We start from the raw sequence: 18,098 nt of genomic DNA, 5'->3' as shown, positions 1-18,098 counted from the left end.
AAGGAAGAAGTGACAAATACAATAATAGGCACCAAAGTGAAGTTCTCAATAAACGAAACGGACCATTGATACAATTTCATTAGAATAATGAGGTTTACTTCAATGCTACTTAATATTAAATACTGTGAGCATTAGATAACCTAGATCAAAGTAAAAACAATAAATCCAAACCAATCCAAATTATCCAACATCGATAGCATGCATTTAGGTACCATATGGTACTTAGACGGGATGGAATGAAACGAGAAGGGATGGGACGGAACAAAATGAAATGGAATGGAGGTTCTGTGTCATGCTTGATACGCGCAGGTTGGAACGGAACGAAACGGAGGTTCTGCATTTTTGTCTTAAAATTTTATAATTTTATGTTCCAGGAGGAGGTGGAACGAAAATTTAACCAAAATTCGTATCCTGACACAGTGTGTCCCACTGTCTTTGACACACCAAATGTGAAACGAGTGCATTTCGTCCACTGCGTTTCTTCTCATCGCACATACCAAACTCTACTAGCATGGAAGAACTTTCCAAAATAATAAGAAAACGCGAAAAACGTACAAGAAATTATAAAAGAACGCAAAGAAGGCCCTTCCCGGCATCCTTTCTTAAAGACAAAAACAACATCCAATCGGCAAAATCTCAGTGAAGGAAAAATACAACAGCAACAAGTCGGATCCGGATTCGGGTCTGTCCGTACGATTCGATTTCATTCTCCGGTGGCGGCAGAGAAAGAGGCGGAGCATTTTGTGAGCCTAACAATGGAGGACGATAAGAAGAAGAAGAAGAGGAACAAGAAGAAGAAGAACAAGCAGAGCGAGGCCACCGACGATGTTTCTGTTTCCGGCAACGGACAAGTTTCTCAGGCAGCCGGAGATGTTCATTCCGACGATGCCTCGTCCGTCGGCAATGGCCAGGTTTCAGAGGCCTGTGCGGGTGCTCGTTCCGATGCTGTGCGAGACGGAGACGGATATGTGAATGGGAAGAGGCATGAGAGCAATGGCACGGAATCTGTAAGCTTCTATTTCATTAATCTACTGATTAGGATTAGTGATTGATGTTTATCACTAAACCTTTCGAATTTGGATTGGATCAATCACCAGCTGATTGTGCATTGCGTTTTGTGAATTTTATGTTGTGATTTTAAAGGATTTGAATTTTGTTTTTTGAATTAATTTTTACTTTTGCAGAGATTATTAGCTGAATCTGAGAAAAAATGGCTCCAAAGAGAGGTTAGTATGAAGATGGATTACCTTACAACAGAGTTTATATTTCAATTTTGTTACGAAAGTTTTCGTCTTGAGCAGAAAATAACCCTAGTTTTTACAGGCTACATTAGAAGAAACAATCAAACAATTACAAATCGAAAAGGACGGATACATACAGAAGGAGGTAAACATAATGAAAATCTGAACTTTATGAACCGTGGACCGAAGATTAGGGTCATTTATCGTCATTCATTGGGTTTAAAGTTTAAACTTTTTATGTTATTTCATATTTTCAGGCTACATTAGGGGTTACTATTAAACAATTACAGAATGAGAATGATTCGCGTATACAGAAAGAGGTACTGCATTTTACTTTTGATTTAAGATGTTGGACTGAGAGAGAGCAGTTGAAACCTTTTCTTATCTGGTATGGTTCTTTATGACCATTCCTTTTGCCTTTGTATGATTTACTCAGGCAACATTACATGATACAATTAAGAAAATGCGGGAAGAAACGGATTCACATATACAGAAAGAGGTAATGTCATCTAAATTTACTCGAGACAATTAGCTGACAAAGAGTTAGTCCATATCTGTGTTTATGATTGTGCTCTATCACATTATATATTGCAAACGTATGCTTGTTCTGCATGCATTTTGAAGACTGTGGGCCTAATCGGATGATTTACAGGCTGGTCTACAGATGGAAAATGAACATTTACAGAGCGAAAAAGTTTTGTGGCTTCAGAAAGAGGTGATATGAGTTGCATCATAGGGCTCTTTTGAATTATGGTCATCTCTCAAAGCAAGTGCACCTCTATGTTTTTTTCTTCGCCAGAATGCACATAATTATGCTTTTTTCTAGTGTTTGGTACAACATTATTGTAAACAAGATTGCAAACTAGAGGAATTGGTTGGTAATGCTGTGTTTGTTGCAGGTTGGATTAGAGGACAAAATTGGTCGGTTAGTAGATGAAAAAGGCACTTTGCATTCGGAAAAGGTTAGAGCCGCCCTCCTTTATTGTAACCGCATAACTAATACTCTGTTTGGCCTTCCTTGATTGACTTCACTCCTGTTTTGCATTGTTTGACAGAAAAGCTTACAGGAAAAGGTTAAACATCTAGAGGGAGATAGAGAGACCTGGACTCTAAAGGAGGTACTCAAATACTCTAATAAGTCTTAAATGTAAATTGTAGGTGACAAATATTTGGCAAATGAGTTTATTGCTATTTGCACCTGAAAATTTGTCGGAATGTAATTTCCATGTTTGTAAAAGTAAAGAAATAAATGAAATTTGAAATATACACCAGCGTGGTTTCATCTTCTGAAACTCTTTTGTTACTTAATATTCCTTTTTACTTAGGTAAGTGTTATTGGCACTCCAAAATTCTCGTTCTACACTCCTCACAAGTGTATTTTTCTTTCCTAATATAGAAAGTTTGGAGTGTAGAATGAGATTTTTGGAGTGCTAATAACAATTCTCTTACTTGATCTTTCTCTTATCATTTTATATTAGAGACTTAGATTCACTTAACATTTGGCTCTTATAGGATTCGTTTAAGGGAACTTTAGCAACTCTGAATGATGACATTGCTAGATTACGAGCACAGGTATGTAGCTGTATTGACCCAACCAATCAACTGGATGGATTCAAATTAAATTGTTTTTTATCTCAGTTGTCCACATGCATACCTACCTGTTTGAGTACAGAGTAGTTTGACTATTGCTGTGCTTTCTTAGAGCCTGTATGATAGGTTTGATTCGAGGCAGACCGTATTCCTTGTTGCGTGCTCTAATTTCTGTTCACAAGTAGTTCACATAAAATCTTTGTATTTTCTTCTGATATGGAAATTAAAACCAAAGTTGGGCAGGTGTCGGAATTGGAACAATCCAGGAATAATCTTGTACAAGAAAATCAACAGCTGATGGAAAACATTTCTAGTTTGCAGTTGCAAATTAAGAATCTTGAGAGTGTCTACTCTACTCCAGCATCAGACGAACTTACAAAGGTTTGCTCCTATTTGCTTACCTGATGACCAAATTTTATCAGTAGCTTTATTCATAATAAGGGATACTAAGTTTGCAGGAGTTATGTTTCTCAGAGAACGAATTCTTACAATGGTGTTTGGAAAATTTTATTAACTACTATGAGCAATAAATTTATCAGTTTTGCTGGAAATTTTTGAAAAATAAAATATCTGACAAAGGTCTTTTTTTCTTTCTATTATTGCTTTCTTGACATATTACTTGTCAAAGGACGAAACATATATCTGACTTTGTGTTAATGTAGCAGGCTTCGGAACATGAGGAATTGAACTCTCAGGTTGAAGCAGCATGTTCACTAGTTGAGAAATTAGTTGCAGAGAATGCAGAGCTTGTTGAGAAGGTGAAAGCCTGCTTCCCTCCCGTGGTTTCTATGGGAGTAATGCGTACAGTCCGTGTTATACTTTGAGACACCTGGATTAGATTTTAGCTATGACTATAAGATTTTGATGGGCTGACTAGTTGTCTGATATATCTTTTACTCTATCCTAGGTGAATGAGTTGTATGGTGAACTTGACCGACGGAGCCTCACAGTTGAACTTACTTCAACAACAGAATCTAATACACCAGTTGTACCTCCTGAAGCTGCCAGTGTCATTGATCCCGTGTCTGTATCCACTGAGGATATGTCGACATCAGACGAGAAGCTTGATTCCCCAAAAGTTGTTCCAATCAAACAGGAGATGCATAGTAATGGTAACGTGGATTCTGAACATGCTGCTTTAGTTCCAGAACTGCCAGTATCCGATGAAGTTAGTGAAATTGTTCATATTCCGTTGGATGAGAATGAAGTCAGAAATCTAGAGGTGTCTGTCGAGAATGACAAAAATGCCGGTGTGCCACTCGTAGAAGCTCCCCTGATTGGTGCTCCCTTCCGGTTGATGTCATATGTTGCTAGATATGTTAGCGGTGCTGACTTGGTTAACAAGGGATCTACTTAACTCTAGTTATTAGCTTTCTACCTCGCCATGAGCAGGGGCATAATTTCCTGAGATTTTTGTCGAAGTAAGAAATACTATTCTTTTAGAGATTAAGGACAGGCCTTTACTTTGGCCATTTACATTGTTAAAGTATCAGAAACTGTAACTTGTGTTGACGAAATACTTGTAAGCTGCGTGTTTTTCGCAACAGGACAACACTTAGCTCATCAACCGCACCTTCTTTTATACACTAAATTCTACTTTTAGGGCGGGTAGCGCTCGTGATTACAAAAAAAAAAAAATATTTGTCAATCTCCTTATTTCTCTCCTACATTTTCATTTTAGCCAATTGTCTTCTAAATTTTTATAATTAGCCGAACTACTCACCAGAACTTTTAGTAATATTATTATGTAATTGTAAATGAGAGGTTTTAGATTCAATTTTTGCTAACGACGAATTTGAACTATATTATCGCTAGCCTATTGTGAGGATTATCATATTCTTCGACTCCCTTATTGTAAATAATATCGTTTATTTAGAAATAAAAATATAAAAAATAAAATCAGTAAAGGTGAACATCAGAACATGTACTTGGCACATGCATATTTAACGGAAAATCGGATGGACGTTTCAAAACTAACAGTAAAGTACAAATTGACAAATGCTATAACGTTTAGGGAGTAAATTGGCAAAAAACTAATTCAGGGGCAAATTGGGAGAAACATACTAGTTGAGGGGGTAAACGACAGTTTACCCATAAACATAATAGACTAAACTTGTATCACCACTTACTCCAACCCCATCTGCTAGCCTCTCTTTCTGCGCATACAAATCTGGATCTAGATGCATCCGGCGCTCTCTCTTCTCCGGTAGAATTTTGCGACGGCGCTCTCTCCCACCTTCACAGACAGTCTCTCTTCTCTTTCTCTCAGTCCCTGATGCATCCGGATCTAGATGTGGGCAAAAATCAGCAGGCAACGACCTCCAGATTCAATCTCTCAGTCCCTGATGCATCCGGATCTGGATGTGGGCAAAGACACGGTGGCCCTCACTCATATCAAGCACTCGGAAACCAGGATGACTTTTTAGGCTAGGCTAAAAATGTCGTTAAAAATAAACAGTATTGTTTCATTAAGACTATCTTTAATAAATTAATTATAATGTTTAAAAAAGCAGGATATCGGTACATTTGATTGTATGGTGATTTGATTATGTCGGCACATATGGTGATTTGACTTTATACTTGTTTAAAAATCCATCAAAATCGCCAAGGAAGTCGACAGATGCTTTTTTGCCCAGTTTTCTTCAGCCTGATTGTTCAAAGTTCCGAGATCTCATAGACGTTGGAATTCTGGACATGTTGCTGGTTTTATATGCGAAGCCATACAGGTACCTCACCAGATTAACATTCAATTTTTTACCAACTCAACCCAACCCAACCCTTGAAGCGAAATGCGGAAAAAGGTAAAAACAAAAAAAAAAAATTCATGGATCCCGACCCATTTCATTACAACTTTTTGTTTATGTGACGGGGAGTAGGATGAAGCATAGAATTGTTCATCCCTGACGAGGTACAGTCTGGTTCCACACTTCTGGTGGTTTGAGGGTCATGGTGTTGTGCCTGACATTATCACAATGGCAAAGGTTAAAAAACATAAACTGGGCTGCTACTTTCAATTGGCCAGGCCAGCAGCAGCGGGACCTCCATCATCATCGTCTTTACGCTGTTTCTTATTTTCAGGACCAGCATCATCATGAGCCTCGACTTTTTTCTTTCTCTTTTTCTTTCTTGGAGGACCGCTCTTTTTTGGAATAATGGTGCTCGGCGTCTTGTCAATCCAGCGTCTCAAGGGACTGCTGAGAGTCGGAGTAGTTGGAATAATGGTGCTCGGCCTCATGCGCCTCCTGGAGTCGAGAGACTCGGGAGTCTCGGGAGCCATGAAGACCCCACTGGAGTTCTTGTATCAGATCTCAAGGATCCATTTGGGAATGGATCGAGAGAGAGAAAGGGGTTCCAGGGAGGCGGCGACTAGGGATTTGCTTTTTTCTGAAAATAAGAAACAGCGTAAAGACGATGATGATGGAGGTCCCGCTGCTGCTGCTGGCCTGGCCAATTGAAAGTAGCAGCCCAGGTGAATGCTTTTTAACCTTTGCCACTGTGACAATGTTGTTGCTACCTTTTATTTTTTTATGGTTTATGTTGTTTTTTTTTTTTTTTTTTTTTTTGTTTGGGGGCCTAATCACCTTCAGTTGACGTGAGAATTTACGATTTAAATTTTAGGAAATGAATGATTAGGAGCACGGCCTTACTGCTGTTGGTACATATGATGGTTTGGAGATGCTGAGGATGGTAGTGGAAGGCTTCCTTGTTTACAATGTTGATCCTGCAAACTTTATGGTGACAATGGAACACAAACTATCAAATGAGACTGCTAAGAGTCGCTGCAAAAGTTGTATCAGTTTTTCTTTCACTGAGCACTTTCCTGAATGTAACGGTAGCGTCATCTCTTCCTTATTATTCATTTGCTTTTCCTAAATGGTTCTCAATCTTTGGTAAAATGGACCTGTAATTTAATTTTTTTTAAGTTGAGATTTTGAAATCGTACTGGATGCAGCCTGGTTTGTGCAAGATGCTTGGCCTATGGTCAAGTCTTCTTTAGATGAGCACGGCATCTTATGCGATCTGAAAATGGTATGTTTGATGCATCGTTTGATTTCAAGGCCCGACTACTGGGCATCGTTTTATGCATCACATATGTTTCCCTCAGGCTGATCGTTCCATAACAATCTCCAAAACCGTGAAGACTAAAGACCCAGAGCTTTTTCTCAGGGCCAGGATTCTTCTTGAACTGCTAGGCAGCGCTAGTATTCCAGCTTCACTTGTATGCTACTTATCATTTCTTTGTGGGAACTGAGCTGACTTTTAATGTGAGCTACTTCCTGCTGGGCACACAACATTTTGGTTTCAGGCGATAGAAATTATGAACGGCCGCAGGCAACATATCTTCATGAGGATTGGGCATCACGAAGGTGGTCTGTGCTCAAGGTTTGAGATCAAGGAGGTTGGTATATTATAAACTCTCCTTAGTTTGGTTTGATTTTGGAAATAAGGTTTAGAGTTGATTAGTGTCTGGTGGTTAATATGATGAGCTTTTATCTACTGTTTGCAGGACGAGCACAAACAACGGTTGGTGAAATTTATGGCCGCTGATAAGGTGAATAAAACAGAAGATTATAATGCTAATGCAAAATATGTATAAGTTTGTACATACAGACTCTTTCAGTTTGCTGTTACTCTAATCTTTGACAATACAATTTTGATGTAGGATCTTTCTGACTTGACAGACACGACTGTTCGTCACGTTGTAAGTGTTGTCAGCTGTGATTTGGGTTGTTAGGGGGTTGGGTTTACTCTTTTTCCCAACGGCGGACTGAGAATTGTGAATTACTGATCATTTCATTATTTTTGTAAATGAATAACAGGGTCACGCTGTTCTTCTGTTGGGGCGAGCTGATGTTGTTGGTATCTCGGGGCGAGATGATGGGTTGGAGATGGCGAGGACTCTGGTTGAAGGCTACATTGTTCATGGCAGGGAGCATGCAGGTGTGACGGAACACCGGGAAATTAAGAAGTCCAGAAAAAGAAAGTATAGAGAAGTGACGTATTGCCTGAGGGAAAAAAACAGGTAACTCCTTTTGAGTTTGGTGCACTCAAATTTTAGGCCACTCAGAAAAAGAAGGTATAGAGAAGTGATGCATTGCCTGTTGGAAAAAAACAAGCGAAGCGGAGTCTCTCCTTTCAAATTTTAGGCCACTCAAGTAAATTCACGAACACCATCTCTTTCTTAATTTTGCTTTAATCCTTAAAGAAACCAAGGGACGGTTGGCTGTAGTCGTTTGCGGGCAAATAAAAATTGGGTGTGAAATATTTTTCCGTCTACCATATGTGTTGTGTTATATGCTATGGCTGTTTGGTGCAATCCACGCCGCAGTTGAGCTAGCACTCACCAGAGCCTCTTTTAGATGGGGGACGGGGGCGGGGCGGTTGCGGAATAGTTCCGATTGGAATTTCGAATGTATATTTGCTAGCCATCGTCTGCAATGTGGTCTACGCCGTAGATGAGTAGTGTGGACAAACTACAAATATCAGAAACGAACCAGCACGACTCGTCTTCCTGTCCGAACAATTTTTCAGTACAAACAAATCACGTTTACAATTGATAAATAACCACTTAAATCGGTCGGAGCCACATTTGTTTGGAAAAACTTGGTTGAAAAAAGGCTAAGCTTTTACAATGGAACGCTACAAACAAACACGCAAATGTTGGTATATAACAGCTTTGCTCATTCCGGCAGGTACGGCGAGGCTGGCCGTTGTGGGGTCTGGATACTCGAGGCCTTGGACTTGTCTTCTGACGATGATCGGTTCTCAGAATCCGGTGGCCGGATGTCCTCGATCATCCTAACAACTTCCTCCATGGTAGGTCTCATGTCTGGCACCGTTGCCACGCAAGTCATTGCTATTTGAAGCATTTGTACCAACTCCTCTTCGATATTTTCACACCTCATTAGCTCCACGTCAAACACCTCGGCTGTCCATTCCTCTCGAACAACAGACTGGACCCATCTTGGAAGATCAACAACGTCATCGCGTCCAGGTGATTGTACTGGTGCTTTGCCAGTCAACATCTCAAGGAGCAATACACCAAAACTGTAAACATCCGATTTTTGAAACGACTTCTTAGTTTCAATAACCTCGGGAGCTCGGTAGCCCACGCTTCTGGAAGGGATAGCTGTAAAGTTCATGAGAGGAGCTAGGCCGAAATCTGAGATGCTGCCAGTGAGGTCCTGCATGAGGAGGACATTGGTGGATTTGACGTTGCCATGGATGAATTTCCCTTCACTGGCAGAATGGATGTGGGCAAGGCCCTTGGCACATCCAAGAGAGATATTTAATCTGGTTTCCCAGTCTGGTGGATGCTGTCCGCTTTCCCTGTTTCCTGTAAAATACGAGAGGCGAAGGAGTTCATTTCTGACGGAAAATTCATACGTTTACCTTGCGAAGCATATCGTTGTTACAGCTTTGATCACAATTAGAGCAATACTTTGTCCGTGAAAGAAACTTTGTAGTCTACCATCGAAAAGCACGATGAAAAGGGGCATACCGTGCAATAATGCTGAGAAGCTACCAGCTGGAATGTAGTCATAAACCAGGAGTTTCTCATCTTTGGAGTAGTAATAAGCTCGAAGAGGAACAACGTTTGAGTGCTGACTAATCCTCCCGGCATTCTCCATTTGCTGTTCGAACTCTCTTTTCCCGACCACCACTTCTTTCATCCTTTTCACCACCACCGTCGTTCCCTCCTCCAAGATGGCCTTATAAGTAGTCCCATAACTCCCCTTTCCTAGGACTTCAGCCGAAGCTCTTAGCAGATCCTCAAGATCAAAGTTATAAGAAGAGCCTTCGAAGAAAACCAGCTTGTTCTTCTCTGCCTCTTGCACCCCACTTCCAAAGTCCTCTTTTGGCTGTTCGCCTTTTGTTTTCACTACAGCACTGCCTTGGCTGTCTTTTTTCTTCAAACAGCATAGCACTATCACCAGAACTGAGAGAAACAACACTGCAAAACCACCACTTGCAATGGCGATGATAGCCCTTATACTAAGTTTCCTCTTTGATCCATTTTTTGATTTCAAGGGGGCTGTTGGTGGAAGATTGGGGGATGGAGAAGGTGAGGGAGTGATCGAAGAACAATGGTTTAGTGGTGAGCCGCATAACTTCAAGTTTCCTTCAAAGGAGGAAGTGGGGAATTTTTTGAGGGAAAGAGGAATCGAACCATTAAGTTGGTTGTAGCTCAAATTCAAATGCATAAGCCTTGGAGTTTTGATATCAGGAATGGGTCCAGTGAGGGAATTGTTTTGGAGGTTCAGCCCCCTGAGATGCGTAAAGTTTTGGATTGTGGCTGGAATGTTGCCGGTGATGGAGTTGGACGACACATCAAGAAAGATAAGATTGGGAGTCAGAGAAGAGGGAATATTACCTGTAAGATTATTGTTTTGAAGGTATATGTAGCGTAAGGAAGGAAGTGAGAAAATATCAGATGGAAGATTCCCACTGAGGCCATTAGACCTAAGGCTAAGGATCATGAGGGCATCGAGCCTGCCAAGAGTGTTTGCTGGAATAGGACCAAACAGTCTAGCACCTGGAAGTCGGACAGAAAGCACGCGGGTGCCATCCAAGGTACAAGTGATGCCAACCCAAGACTTGCAGACTGGATTAGCAGGATCCCAGTTAACTTTTCGGCCATGAGGAACAGAAGAAATAAAATCGAGAAGGGCTTGCTTGTCTGAATAGATGTCAGCTATCGTTCGGCAAAGGAAAAGGAAGAGAATTACCGTCCCACAAAATAGATGTGGCTTCATCAGTATTGCTCGTTGAGAAATCCGTTAGCAAGTCGGACTATGAGAGTAATCTCAGCAATCTTTCTGCTTCCCCTGAAAAAATAACAAAGCCTTCAGAACAGTGCTCTTAAAGATTTCTCCTAGAAATCAACTTCCAAATCTTTCGATCAGCGCGAGCATAGACATAACTAGTTGACATCGGGAGGGCCACGTTTTTGGCCTACCATGCCATCGAATATTTGTGCAAAATGTGTAAGTTCAAGGCTGGCAAGAAAGCATTCACCACAACATCATCTAAAAGACAAACTTACCACTAAGACATTTAACAAAAGAATAGAAAACTAAAAGCGAAAGCATAAATCTTTATTCGCTAAAAAGAAAGCGAAAGGCTTAGAGCACACCACACAAAATGCTGAAAGAATACCTCTTCAGCTTTTATATTTTTTGCTTGATGGAATGTAGGGGTTTGAAAGTTCAGGGCCGAAGGGGTAAAAGAAGATCTAGGAAGACTTTGGAAGAGACTAGGAAAAGACTTAGAGTACTTGGATCTAACGGAAGAAATGACACAGAACCGAGTACAATAGCGTTCTAGAATTCATATAGCCGACCCCACTTAGTGGGAAAAGGCTTTGTTGTTTGAATGTAGGAGTTCAAGTTCATCCACTAGTTCTCGATGAGAAATACGTACAAAAAGACACCGTGCAAAGCTCTAACTAAACTAATGTCATAACAATGAAACGAAAAGTATTACATGCCGAAACTGAAAGGCACACACAACACTGCTAGAACAAACTTAGAAATTGAAATGCCAATCATACTTCACATGGCATTGGACAATAACACAGATTTTTTCGACTAATGCCAAATCGGCTTCTTAATCCTTTGTTTTTTCAGCCTGGTACAAATTCGACAAAACATTTACGAAGTCGGTTTATTTCTCAAGAGAAATAAAGGTATAGTAGTTTAAGCTTGGCTATTCAGATTAACAATGCACATCGGATTTATTTCCCCCGGAAGCCAGTGCTCAATTTCAAGGTGAAGTTCAACATAAATGCATCAAAGTCACTACTTAGCCATAGATTAGCAGAGAAGCAGAGTGAAATACATGAATTTAACGGCTAAATTTCGTCGTCAATGGAGCTCAAATTGTCCTATATTGTCCACAATACTAACTTCCCAGAACCCAACATTTGATTCTACACGAACCCCTCGATTCCAAAACCCCCAGCTTGACCAGAAAAACACCAAATTTTACCACTAAATTCTCCAAAAATTCAAAAAACATAAATGCATCACAATGATCAACAATATGCCAGCAGAACGAGCTAAACAAGTTTAAAGAAAAACCCCAGAAAAATTGAAGTACGAGGAGAGAAGACTGACCGTTGGAGCAGAAAAACGAGTCGATCCGAAGCCGGAGCTCGAACCCAGCCGGAAATGTGGAGGCTTGGAGAAGCGAGAGAGTGACGGAGTGAGTGTGTTTAGCAATTTTGGTGGGTGTGCTTTAACGGCATTTCTTCAAGAACACGCAGCAAAAAAAGGATTAAAAGATTAAAGGAGTGAAAAGTAAGAAGATGGGTTCCCAGATTCGCCAGCAACGCAGAGACTAACGTTCATTAGAGAGAGAGAGAGAGAGAGAGAGAGAGAGAGAGAGAGAGGTGCAGGTTGATGATGCTTGTTCGTGAAGGGAAAGGATTAATTGGTTTTTTGGCACGCAGATCTCGAGTCCCAAAAAAAACGTACATTTCACTTTTTTTTTTTGAAATAGTTCCGTTTTACCCTCTATTTGTTGGTTTAGAGGTGCGTTTAAGAATTCTTCTTGGCAAGGGATTTAAAACGTTTTTCTGACAACTGAAAGTGTTTGCAATTTTTGTTACGTTTTACAGAAGAAATTTAAAAGTTGATTATGAATTGTAGAAGGGGTTTTCATTAAGATGCAATAACTTTCAAGTGATATTTCATAAATAACTTTGAATTTTTAATAAACATATGGATGTGTTTCTACTTTCTAATAAAAGTACTTTTAACAAAATCGTTTATGCATTTGCTACATAGTACAAGCCGGGCATCAATAAATTCCAAGTGTTTCATGAAAGATCTCTAACACTTCCAAGTGTTTTTACAACTATGAACACTCCTAATTGTTGGTTAAGGGAAAGGATTAATTGGTTTTTTGGCACGCAGATCTCGAGTCACCAAAAAAACATACATTTCTCTTCTTTTTTTGTATTATTTCCGTTTTACCCTCTATTTGTTGGTTCAGATATGTGTTTAAGAATTCTTCTTGGCAATGGATTTAAAGCGTTTTTTCTGATAACTGAAAGCGTTCACGTTTTTTGTTACGTTTGACAGAAGAAATTTAAAAGTTGATTATGAAATGTAGAAGCTTTTTTTTATAAGAGGTAAGGAATTTTAAGTGATTTTTCATAAATAATTTTGAATTTTTAATAAAAATTTCAGCGTGTTTCTACTTTCTAAAAGTACTTTTAACAAAATCATTTATGCATATAAACATTTGCTACGTAGTGCAAACCGGACATCAATAAATTCCAAGTGTTTCACGAAAGATCTCTAACACTTCCAAGTGTTTTTACAACTATGAACACTCATAATTGATTCTCATACCCTTTTAGTTTCTTACATACCCCTTTTAATTTCTGACTGTCAAACTGAATAAATCATACGGAAACAAGGGACAAGATTTAACATAAGTGTGAGAAGTTACAAAAAGTGCGTTTGTTAACCTCCCTTTTGAAATATACTTCCAAACATGCCCCAAGTTATATCTGTCATTTGTCATGAAAAAGCAAAGGACTTGTGAACTACTAAAATTAATTAAGCAGTGAGATTTAAAAGGAGAGAAGAGTGAATTATACACTAAAATCTTGATTAACAGCAATGAAATTTGGTCAGCGGCTTTTGTCAAAGGCCATGTGTGTTCATTACGTTTGTTTATGAATTATGACACTAAAAATCCCACAAGATTTTTCACAAAACCCTCGTAGCTTAATTTTCAACTTTTCGAAAATGTTTTAGTTGATGAATTAGTAGTTATTGTTCTTGTTTCTTCTTATTATAAGTGATGTGTTTCGAACATATGTTCACGCATGAGTGAGCGGTTCCAAATACGTTGCATAAACGGTTGAGACTCACCCACTCGCACATAGGCGGCTCGCTAATAAATTGTAATGCCTTCTTGTATTCAAGTTTGAATTTTTTTACTTATAAATTAGAATAATTTTAAAATATCGCATTATCAAAGAAAATTAATTCAACGGCATGCATGATGCATTTTTTGAATCTTGAATTTTCTTTCAAGAAATAAATAAGAAGAAAGGTTCTTTGCTGTGCTCTTAATTTCCTGATCTGGTGATGCATTCCATATTTTGGTAAATTGCAAAACAAATAGTTGCTTTCATATTTATTTATAAAATTCTGGAAAAAGAAAAGAGGTCCACTCCTTTCTTTGATACTGTGGACTGTTGAATGCTCCTGATCAGTACCCTGGTTAGATGCATCATTCACTCTCCCTCTCCCTTGGATCGAGATTCACTCTAGATTACTGTATCCGGAGCATACAAACTAAGAGATTTGAACGACTCAATTTCAATCATTCGCCCCTATTAGCCCATTCTACAGACCTAATTCTCAAAAATCCAAAAACATGTTTTGGCCCAGATGAGCCTGTAGACAAACCCACAATTCCAAAAGCTTCAGTTTTGGGCTTTAAATCAAACCACAATTTGAGTCTTCAATTTTGGCCCACTTAAGTCCCTAGTTAAGCTGTATTATACAGTGTGCCCATCCCTTTGCACCAGTAACGACATGATCGATTAACTATGGCTCCATAAGGGCTTTCAATTTAGGAAGCTAATTGCAAATACATTGAAGACCAACAATAATAAAATGCATTGATTTCACTGCAAAAAGCAAGTAAATGGCTCTTCATGCTTCTGTTTTACAGAGGATTCATCCCATATTAAGAAACCATATAACTTAAAACAAGAAGAAAAAAAAAAATTAACACCACTTGCTCAAGTCATGTGTTACAAGAGCCCGTAGGGTTCAGGCAGATGCTCGAATCCACTATCAAAGATCGGTCCTTGATCGAGTTTATCATCCACACTGTGCAGCCAGTTCGTGTTCTTCAAGTCTTCTTTCAGCAATATGGCATCATAACGCGAGCTCTCGTAGATGTCCACTTCACTCAGTTTTGCAGAGTATCGTCCGCTGTCTACTTCACTCCCGTTTTCTACAAGCCTATTAATTATGTGTCCATTCTCTGAGGTGAATCCGTTACCGTTGGTTTGGTGGCTTCCGTTAATGTGGGCAGATATTGGAGTGCTCAATGGGCGTGCAGACTGGGCATTGGGAGTGGAAGTGGATGATCGAATGCTCTGAGGAAAGAGGGTGCTGCCTGAAAGCTGACGAGCATTTGCTGATCCATTTCTTATATCCTACATCAGATAGTAGATCAAGCATTAGAATTTATTGTTAACTCGTTCCAAAATTCTCTAATAAATTTGAACAAGTTATCATATGATGCCAAGGAAAGCGATTTATACCATATGTCGGATTGCCATGTCGAGGGATTTCTTTGAGATAGACCTCCCAAATCCAGTGCTGTCTGCAGGTGGTGTTGAAGTCTTCACAGGCTTCCGCATACCCAGATCAGGGATATGTGTAGACTTCCGAGGAGGCTCATGAACATCAGGAAGGCGTCCATTGGAATGTACACGTCCCCTGGAAGGGGACTCTGTGAGTCTTCCCCTTGAGACAATGGGTGATGACTGTCTTCTTGGCACAATCGTGGCAGCTGGGGGTTCTGGTTTCCCCTTCATTGTGGAAGCAGCACCTGGACGGGACCTACCAGCAGATATTGGCCTGTCTGGTAATGTTGTTCTAAGGTTTGGTGGTGTGTCAAGAGGAAAATCAGGAGGAACGATTGGCTGTGGTGGGGGACGGACCCGTGGACTAGGGGAGCTTGGTCGGGATGAGGGTGCTGAACTGCGCCCATTTGACAGAACACCACGACCAGCTGAAGGTGAAGGACTTGATGCTCGAGACAAGGAAGGCAACGAACTCCGGCGAGTGGGAGTAGATGGACGAGAGTTTGGTCGTGAACCATGTGAAATCAAGTTTGCAGGAATTTGTGGCCTGGAACTACTCGGAGTTGAGGGCCTTGATGAGCTTTGCATTGGTCGAGGTTTCTCAACGGAAGAAGTGGTCGAAACTGTACGGGTTCTAGAAGGAGTTGTGGTTCGTGACAGCGATGGGCGAGAGGTTGGAGTGGAAGGTCTTGCTGTAGACGGAGAGCGGGTAATGGGGGAGGAGGGTCTGGTGTAAGACGAGACTGAAGCTGAGCTCGTGTTAAGGATATTCGAGGATCTGTTGGAGGAATAGTTGTTGTATACTGAGGCAGAGGTCGCAGAGCGAGTCACCGAACTGCTTCTAGCAGGTCTGGACGAATGGTTACTCTCGGATTGCGAAACTGAAAGCTGCAACAGAAATACAAATTAAGAAAACAATGAAGTAAACTTCCTCAGCATAAAGTTTTCTTGCTCATCTGGACGAAGCTATCTAATCTCTTAACAGAAATTCACGATTTACGCGGATGAAGTCAGCTGGCAAAGACATACCCTTGAAGGCCTAGCTGCAGAACTGGGTCTACTTAAACTTTTTCTTGGAGGAGCTAAGGTCTGTTGAGATTCACTTCCATCTGACGAAGGAAAAAGCGGAGTTTCAGGAGGAGTGAGAAGCCTGATAACACAAAAATGTAATGAAAATCAGATACGAGCATAACAATTTAAACCAACAATATTTGACATCATACAAAACTTTCAATCGAACTATTGCGCATCTGTTTATCGGAAAGCTTGTTGATTAGAGCCTAGAAAGCATACTTCACCGAAAAATCGGACTAATCCAAACCCATTGGTTAAAATCGGCAACTGACTGATATAATAGAATTAAACAGACAGACATTTCATTCAATCCATTTATCAAGACTCAAAACAAAAGAATGGTAAATGTTTGGAGTTCTGGCTCGAAGTATATGCCGCAAAAAACCAGACCGGATTATAATGTGGACGGTTTCAGGTAAACTTTGAAATGCTGACATTACAAAATGCACTGAGAATTCACAAGATTTGATATCATCCTCCTTATGTGATCCTTTTTCTGACGAGACAATATTCTAAACTATCCTAATTTACGGGGAGGGGGATTCGAACATGGGTGCAAGGGGATGGGCACATTGTCCTGACCAACTAATCAAGCAAGGAATTATTTTGAATCTGACATCTCCGCCGCGAAAAAATAATAGAATGTGAACTAAAATTAAATCTAACAACACATTATTTGGGTCATGATGCAGTGGAAGAGATGTACAGAGACATATAAATCAGAAAACAAATAAATATATCTTCTTTTATTCGAGCGATATTCTAAACTAATCTAAACGGTTTTAGACTTACCAGTCGTAATCGTGCTTTCCGCCGTCTGTAGATGACAACAGGTCATCAATGCCAGTTCTTCCCACCTTGGCCGATCCAACTGACAGCCTCCCCAATTTCACCGAAACTGTTTTTGCAAAAAATCAAATCAATTAAAACAAATTAATCCAAAATTCAACTCAATTGTCGAAAATAAATCTTCCACTCAAAACGGCGCCGTTTGATCGGTTAACTACCAACGGCGACGGTGCCGTTGGGCGGTTAACAAAATCGAGAATCTACATCCTCAGGGACAAGATCCCGACAAATCCTATAGGCTCGTTGTCGGTTCAGGCACTTATCATTCACTAAAATGACCGAACTGCCCTCCGCATCATAACCGATTATACGGCCTACTTAGCGAAACGGACATTTCTGTCCAAGAAGAAAACGGTTAACTAGCACGAGAAATGTACCGTCGGAAGACTCGTCGGAGGAAGTTACAGAGAGAGTGCGGCGGTTCTTCGAGAAGAGATCCAAGCCGCCGTCGTCGGAGTCCTTGGCCGCCAAGTGTAAGCTCTGACCGCGCCGGTGCTGCGACCCCATTGGAAAATTCCTCCCTCCGGCCAGAGATTCCCTCACATTCCTGTTCATCATCGCTCCCCGGCCAATTCCTCTATGCCTCTCACACCATATCTCTCTGATTCTTCAGCAAATTGTATGCAGTGGAAGGGCGAGAGAGAATGAGAGAGTGAGTGTGAGATCTAATGGTGCAGAGAGAGAGTGTGGTAGATGCAAGGAGAGACAGCGAGTCATCGAGCTGCTGTTATTTGTTTCACCTTTACGTCGTACGTGAGAGAAAGTTAGAGAGAGAGAGGGAGAGAGAGGAAGCTGGAGCTTTTTTCAGATCTGTCGAATTGCAACTAGAATTGCAATACTGCAGTTAAAGATTCGAGCTTTTCTCTGAATATTTTATTTTGGGGGTCATTGGAGCATTGGGTAATTGGGAAGCTCCTCCTTCTGCTTTTTCTTTTTCTTTTTTTTTTTTTTTTTTTTTTTTTTTTTTTTTTGTGGGGGTTTAGGTTTTCTTTTAACTC

The 18,098-nt window shown here is 40.3% G+C and overlaps 4 protein-coding genes across 12 annotated transcripts; 2 read left to right on the top strand and 2 right to left on the bottom strand.

Annotated features, from left to right (window-relative positions):
* The first annotated feature begins 482 nt into the window (after positions 1–482).
* LOC137745861 (uncharacterized) lies at positions 483–4,398 on the top strand. Of its 6 annotated transcripts, none has more exons than XM_088682068.1 (12): positions 538–1,007; positions 1,185–1,226; positions 1,315–1,386; positions 1,499–1,561; positions 1,678–1,740; positions 1,894–1,956; positions 2,141–2,203; positions 2,297–2,359; positions 2,754–2,813; positions 3,075–3,212; positions 3,494–3,589; positions 3,739–4,398. In XM_088682068.1, exons 1-12 carry the CDS (start codon positions 756–758, stop codon positions 4,186–4,188), a joined length of 1,425 nt encoding a protein of 474 aa, XP_088538194.1. In that variant the 5' UTR covers positions 538–755; the 3' UTR covers positions 4,189–4,398. The 6 variants fall into 6 exon arrangements, with proteins under 6 accessions (XP_088538193.1, XP_088538194.1, XP_068341994.2 ...); XM_068485893.2 differs by having other exon boundaries at positions 541–1,007; positions 1,324–1,386; positions 3,497–3,589; XM_068485892.2 differs by having other exon boundaries at positions 549–1,007; positions 1,324–1,386.
* A 593-nt stretch (positions 4,399–4,991) lies between these two features.
* LOC137746099 (KRR1 small subunit processome component homolog) lies at positions 4,992–8,108 on the top strand. Of its 4 annotated transcripts, none has more exons than XM_068486162.2 (8): positions 4,992–5,739; positions 6,450–6,663; positions 6,784–6,860; positions 6,937–7,050; positions 7,138–7,230; positions 7,339–7,383; positions 7,495–7,533; positions 7,652–8,108. In XM_068486162.2, the coding sequence occupies exons 2-8, from the start codon at positions 6,507–6,509 to the stop codon at positions 7,856–7,858; spliced, it is 732 nt and encodes a 243-aa protein (XP_068342263.2). In that variant the 5' UTR covers positions 4,992–5,739; positions 6,450–6,506; the 3' UTR covers positions 7,859–8,108. The 4 variants fall into 4 exon arrangements, with proteins under 4 accessions (XP_068342263.2, XP_088537712.1, XP_088537711.1 ...); XM_088681586.1 differs by having other exon boundaries at positions 5,014–5,557; XM_088681585.1 differs by lacking the exon at positions 4,992–5,739 and adding an exon at positions 6,142–6,300.
* Positions 8,109–8,314: 206 nt separating this feature from the next.
* Positions 8,315–12,369, bottom strand: LOC137746098 (putative inactive receptor kinase At5g58300). Its single transcript, XM_068486161.2, has 3 exons — positions 11,951–12,369; positions 9,334–10,660; positions 8,315–9,168 (listed from the first exon to the last, which is right to left on the bottom strand). The coding sequence occupies exons 2-3, from the start codon at positions 10,586–10,588 to the stop codon at positions 8,513–8,515; spliced, it is 1,911 nt and encodes a 636-aa protein (XP_068342262.2). The 5' UTR covers positions 10,589–10,660; positions 11,951–12,369; the 3' UTR covers positions 8,315–8,512.
* Positions 12,370–14,452: 2,083 nt separating this feature from the next.
* LOC137745866 (uncharacterized) lies at positions 14,453–18,098 on the bottom strand. The gene is made up of 5 exons (XM_068485901.2): positions 17,478–18,098; positions 17,044–17,149; positions 16,207–16,327; positions 15,133–16,065; positions 14,453–15,024 (listed from the first exon to the last, which is right to left on the bottom strand). The coding sequence occupies exons 1-5, from the start codon at positions 17,656–17,658 to the stop codon at positions 14,614–14,616; spliced, it is 1,752 nt and encodes a 583-aa protein (XP_068342002.2). The 5' UTR covers positions 17,659–18,098; the 3' UTR covers positions 14,453–14,613.

The sequence above is a fragment of the Pyrus communis genome, chromosome 12 (genome assembly GCF_041283825.1).
Source record: "Pyrus communis isolate YQ-2024b chromosome 12, ASM4128382v1, whole genome shotgun sequence".
NCBI classification, from domain to species: Eukaryota; Viridiplantae; Streptophyta; class Magnoliopsida; order Rosales; family Rosaceae; genus Pyrus; species Pyrus communis.
Note: the sequence above shows the minus strand (reverse complement) of the source record. Positions and strands in the feature narration are given on the sequence as shown.